At 32.8% G+C, this 6,243-nt stretch overlaps 1 protein-coding gene across 3 annotated transcripts; it reads left to right on the top strand.

Annotated features, from left to right (window-relative positions):
* The first annotated feature begins 657 nt into the window (after positions 1 to 657).
* On the top strand, positions 658 to 2,587 carry LOC129284345 (protein XRI1-like). Of its 3 annotated transcripts, none has more exons than XM_054919791.1 (5): positions 658 to 797; positions 944 to 1,119; positions 1,223 to 1,316; positions 1,588 to 1,764; positions 1,937 to 2,587. In XM_054919791.1, the coding sequence occupies exons 1-5, from the start codon at positions 677 to 679 to the stop codon at positions 2,212 to 2,214; spliced, it is 846 nt and encodes a 281-aa protein (XP_054775766.1). In that variant the 5' UTR covers positions 658 to 676; the 3' UTR covers positions 2,215 to 2,587. The 3 variants fall into 3 exon arrangements, with proteins under 3 accessions (XP_054775766.1, XP_054775767.1, XP_054775768.1); XM_054919792.1 differs by having other exon boundaries at positions 1,259 to 1,316; XM_054919793.1 differs by having other exon boundaries at positions 1,262 to 1,316.
* The last annotated feature ends 3,656 nt before the right edge of the window (positions 2,588 to 6,243 follow it).

Raw genomic sequence — 6,243 nt, forward strand, 5'->3', positions numbered from 1 at the left:
TCCTTCCCGTTGACTGATTCTTCATTTCCTACATATCCCTCTCATCTTGCTTCTTTTGCCTCTTTATTTGATTTATATAGCTTCACTACTGCCCACATGCAATTTATCAAGTGGTTGATATTGGATCACAATTCGATTCTTGTCAATAAAATGTGGGTTATTTTTTTTATTTGGTAATTAAAAGTTTGGATGAGTTAAGGCTTGTAAGCTTTTCAAGGCTAAAATATACATTTGGACTCTTTACATATATATTTACAAATTATCTATAAACAAGATATTCACACTACTAGTGTAATTTGAACTCTTAACCATACAGCTAAATCTTTGCTAGTTAGATTAACCTTTGTGTGTACAATTCAATTCTTGTCAATAAAAAATATGAATTTTTTAAGATAATCAAAGGTTTAGATGTGTTAGGTTCTGAAGGTTTGTGAAGGTTAAGACATGTTTTTAAATTTTTTACAGAGATATTTATAAACTATTTATTGATAATGTCCTCACATTGACAATAAATTTTTTATTTTGAAATGACTTAGGTGAAGCTATAAGTTGAATTTTAACGTAAACTGTTGAGGATATATTTATATTCCCACTAGATGTGTCCAAAAATTTCCACAAGCTTATAAGTCGCACATAAATAGAGCCGTTTCCCATCATTTGATAGCACAACAAGAAAATGAGCAGTGAGCTTCACTCCCTACCTTACTCTACTCCTCCTAGCCGCACCTTCATCAGTGGATCTTCCCTTTGGGATTATCACAGTCTCGGACTTCTCAACGCAGACAAAATGTCTTTAGGTACTTGCCCTTTTGTTTTTTTCCTCTACTTTTCCATTCTCTCTTTACCTCTTTCACTGTTCCCGTCTATATGAATGACGAAACAATCAATGAATGTTCATGATGATTATATTGCTGATATATATGTTCAATTCAATCATACACAGTCATGGATGAAATTGCACCATGCTTCTCATCACCTCTCGACCTCTCAGATTTCTCGTCTGGCTACTTGGAAGATGCTTTGCTCGAGTTCACTGATCATTCCAAACGTCGTCGTTTGCTTCCTTGCCTGGATCATGAACCAGCAAGCAAGACTACATTCGATATTGATCTTGACAAGGTAGCCATAGATACATTCCTGTTCATCAGTTTGAAGTTCTTCTTGCTTCTTCCTCAAAACTGAGACTGGTATGTTTGCGCGTTTATCATATCTGTACTAACAGAGCTTCTGGAATAATTTCAACCCTATATCGCACCAGCAGCCAGCAGAGAATTTGTATTGCATGAACCAGATAGAAAGCATTGGTGAATTTTCAGGTATCAATGTTCCCAAGTTTAAATGGAGTACTTAATTAATTCTTTATTCTTGTTGCATTCATGGGGTGATAGTAATGTTTGTTTAATTTAAAGCTAAAAGATAGAGTGCATGCATTTACTGTCTGTAGTAATTAATTATTGCGGAAGTGGCCTTCCAGAGAGAGAAAACAAAAGGAAAGAAAATATATCTACAAAGTTATGTGTTTCTGTTGCGAAGGAAACTTTTGGTACGATTGTTAAATATATTTACATTATTTAAATAATATTGTAGATGTAGATGAGTGTGGAAGAACATGTATGAGCAGAATCAACGAGGAAGCAAAAATCCTAGCAGGAACTGAGACACCAGAAGAGATCACAGTATCTGCATCAGAATCTCCAGATTCATCCTCATCTTCCTACAACAAAAACCCACTTGCCTCTAAACCCAAGCATGACACAATAGCCGGTACTTCCTTTTCTTCCTCACCGTCACTTAAAAACTTATATTAATTAGCGGGTTGTATCCGTCACCTCTCCCTTATATATGTGTGCGCGCGCGCGCGCGCTATATCGGCACATCCCAGTTGTTTACTTCTTCATTCCACTGGTGTATCATGTAACCTAATTTTATTCAACAGAAAGGGACAAGGGGAAGAAGAGGGTGATAACGAGAGTGGCGTATCCATTTGCGTTGGTGAAGCCAGGAGGAAGAGAAGGTGACGTAACGTTGAACGACATAAACGAAAGGATCTTGATGCGTCCCACAAGGCCGGTGAGGCATCCGGTGGGGGACTTCGCGTGTCGGCCTTGCGTGTCAGCGGAGGGTCCAGGACTCTCAGGGAAAGAGGTGGTGGCCCTCACCAGGATCCACACTCAGGGAAGAGGTACTATCACCATTATCAGAACCAAAGGTTGAACCAAAACACACTCACCACCACGTACCCTCTTGGCAGGCAGGCTTGCTTCAGCAAACTAGCTTTATTTGGAGCAGCTTTTAGAGGCCTTACTTGCTTTGTTTTCATAACAAGAAAACACTGTTTCTCATGCATTATGAGTCATACTATTTATGACTCTTATAAATAGTGTATGTAGCTACATGTGCTGGTATGGTTGAAGAAAGATAAAGTTAGAGAGCATGGGGGTGAAGGAGATTTAATTCTGTGCAAGAAATTTGAGTGAGAAGATTGAATTCGGATCACAAACGTTGGTCCATTGTATAGTTGGAAATTGAAGCCATATAAGATGTAAGGTATAGTGATGTATAAAATAGTTGAACTACTTGTTTTCTATGTCCATATATATATTATATATATGCATGAATGTTGAATGAAAATTATGGTTGGGCCGAATTGAGCAATGACTTGACTGGATCTTAATTTAAAAAATATCAATTGAATATCATGGTTAAATTATAAGTTATTGAACCAATATGTTTAGTAATGGAATGGTTAATTTTAAAGCTGTAATTTGGAGAAAGTGATGATGAGGGCCGAGCATTACGGTGGGGTGAAGTGACAGCATTGTGGTGGGGGCAGTACAAGGAAGAAAAAAGGAAGATGCTGAAGGAAAGAAAAAGAAAAAGAAAAGAAAATGAGATTGACATTGTTCAGTTTCAGGCCTCAAGCTTATTGACAATGACACCCCATGACATGGCAATATCTCTAGAATCCCACTTAAGATTCCCACTAACTGTTCAACCTAAAATTGTGTGAATGTTTAATTTATAAATGAAACAACAACAAAAATAAAATTTTTACATATTTCATGTACTTGCAAACATTCATTTTTTTCTTTATACATTATCGAATTCAATTAAAAGTAATCATTCTCAAAAGCATTTTTTACATCTTTACAAACTTGAATTCAAAACTGTGCTTAAACAACTATAATCTCTTTCATTAAGACAGATGCGTGTTGATCAAACATTTCCTTATTTAAATTGTGGTTTATTCATCTTTTTAAACTAATTCTGGAATCATGAATCGTGTTACTAAAGTAATAGCTCGGAATTTCTGAAGCCTTTCTTTATATATGTCCGAATGAGATTTTTTTTTTTCTTTGTTTTTGTTTTCTAGTCGATAACAATACTCCATTCTTCCTAATACACAACTAGCAGCCAAAGGCTGAAAATCATGCTCTTTTTAGTCCTCCTCCTAATCTTTAATATGAGGCAAAATTAATTAACGTTACATTTATTAAAAAATGTTAATTATATTCTTAATTAAAATTGTAAAAAAATGTAAGTATAACTTTTCAATTTTACTTTCCTTTATAATTAATAATTATAATAAATAAATAAGGATAAAATTAGAAAAAAATAATTACTCTAACTTACCTTATATTGAAAATAAAAAATTTAAAATTTATCTTATATTGAGGACAGAAAGAGTATTTTACTACTCTCTGACTCTGAGTAATAATAAAGCTTTGAGGAACTTCAACATGGATATTCAAATTAATATTATGAGAAGATCCGCTTTGAAGAATAATGATATGCATGGCTTTAAGAAAAGGAAGTTGTTATGAAGCAAACATTCTGTTTCTGATGAACCGTAGAATACACTCAACCTAGAAGAAAGAGAAAAGAAAAGAACCTTAAAGACAATATGCCCAGCTATCAAAAGGCTTCTTAAACACAGTTACAGCCTATACATAGCTATAAAAGTATAAATAATTACCCCTTCACTTTTAACGTCACCAAAAAATTTGTTTTTTACCTTATTGTCGCCTCATTTAGTGCTTTTAATGGTGGGCAGACAAGGGAATCCAACTTGTAAAAGTGGTACCAAACTAACTATACACTAAAATATTCCAGAAATAATTAACACCACACTGTATAGCTCCTCATGCTTGACGCCACTTTTCTAGATATATACCTAGCTGGTAATATGTTTATTTTTAAATTCAGATTTTAAATTTAAAATCGATTTTGAAATCATACTTGTAACAAAAGAATTAATGAAAAATCCATATAATTCAGTGTTTTGAGTAGTGCTGGTAATGCATTCCCACTTGCCACGACTTATTAAGACAGGTGTTGATTTGTGAGCATATATATATATATATATGAGTGCCCACTAAAGAACAAGAATATGAGACAAATATGTGTGGGTGCGGCAACACATTGTGAATCTCATGAAATAATCCTTCACTAATCATGCGTCAATATTCCATGCTAATTAATGGAGTTGTTGGGAGATGATTATATAAATTCTTCATGCACCGAATCATATCATCAAGTCAAAGCCATGAGATTTCAAAGCACGCACATTTGAAGACAGTATCCAACATGGGGCCCATTCGCCACAAATTAAAGTCCTTAATCAACCACTATCACTCTCCTCACTTTCTTCCCACACCTTCATCTCTATTTACAAAACTCTCTCATATTACATATATACTACAACTTTAGCATGTATATGCAATTATGCATGTTAAGACGTTTTGTTTTTTAAAATATCATAATTATAGTCAGTTGTGGGGAACACAGTGACAGCTGCAAAGGGGCATTAAAAGTGAGAGTGTCAGCAATGTTTGAGCTTTCATTTGTGCGTGTGTGCCTGCATGTGTTTGTGTGAGTGTGTGTGATGGTGGGATGTGAGTCACAGGACCTTGGACATATGATGACATGTCTGATTGACTCCTGCTATGATTTTGTCTCTTAACTACTTTTGTCTTTATTCTGCTTCTTCAACTGCAACTGTCATCCAATATTTATTCATTCCACGTCAATTCATATTATTTTCTAAGAACACTCATTCATAGATGTATTTTTTAAAATCAAGGCATTTTCACATGCCGTGATTCTGAGATTAATTCTTCAAAAAAAAAAAATCTTAACATTTAAAGTTGTTCTTTCTCTCTTAAAAAATACTTTTTCATGTACACCTCCAGCGATTCATATTTATTCTTGGTTATTATGCTATTATTGATGATACATATGGTTTGTTTTAAGAAGCTATTACACCCCATAATGATAGTCAGGTTTTAAAAAACTTTACTAAATTAAACATGAGTTATAAATATTTTTTCAACCATTTAAAAATATAATAATTTTAGTTGTAAATCAATAGGAATCACTCATAAGCAGTGACGGATCTAGAAAAATGAATTAATGGGGCATAATCTATACTTAAAAAATATTTATATTTTTATAAAATATATTTTAAATATATATTATTAAATTTATGATATGATTTAATAAAATTAAATATTAAAACAACACATAAAACAAAGCATTATGATACCATAAAAGACTCTCTTTATATAAACAATTACACACACACACATTACAATCATGTTTTTTTTTTAATTTTCATTCAATAAAATTTATATACCTCTTTTGCATGGCAGAAACAGCCTCTCCATGTTTTTATAATCATTTTCCCCCACTTTCCTAATCCATAATTAAGATTAGGGAAGTGACGGGAAAATAATGATAAGGAAATGAAGAGATTACATGTCTAGGAATTTCTTGTGAAAAAATTTTCGAAAACAATTTTTTTTTAAATTATTACTTTTCCATTTTAAAACTATATAATATATGTATTATATAGTTTTAGATAATAAATTTTCTAGTGGGATATGATTTTATAAAGGGATAAGTAATTTTTTTTAAAATGAGGAGGGCAATTGAAATTTTTTGCGGGCCAATTGAAATTACTTAATTAGGGCCATCTTAAGCAATTTTTTTGGGTTGTGGGAGCAATTTCCCCCACTATGCCAAATGTTGGGTCCATCCTTACTTATAAGATTTGAATGCTTGATTTATGAGTGAAATTTTAATAAAGTTAAATGATAAAAATGTCTTAAAAATTTTATAAAAAAATATAGAGCATTCTCATTTTTTAAAAGGAATAATGTTATTGTAGAAGTTTAAAAAAACGGAGCAATGTTACGCTACAGTTAACTTTACTAACTTTTAACTGTTAATTTTTGGCTTTTG

The sequence above is a fragment of the Prosopis cineraria genome, unplaced genomic scaffold, assembly GCF_029017545.1.
Source record: "Prosopis cineraria cultivar Desert tree isolate PC_DT_omini unplaced genomic scaffold, ASM2901754v1 PC10, whole genome shotgun sequence".
Lineage (NCBI taxonomy): Eukaryota > Viridiplantae > Streptophyta > Magnoliopsida > Fabales > Fabaceae > Prosopis > Prosopis cineraria.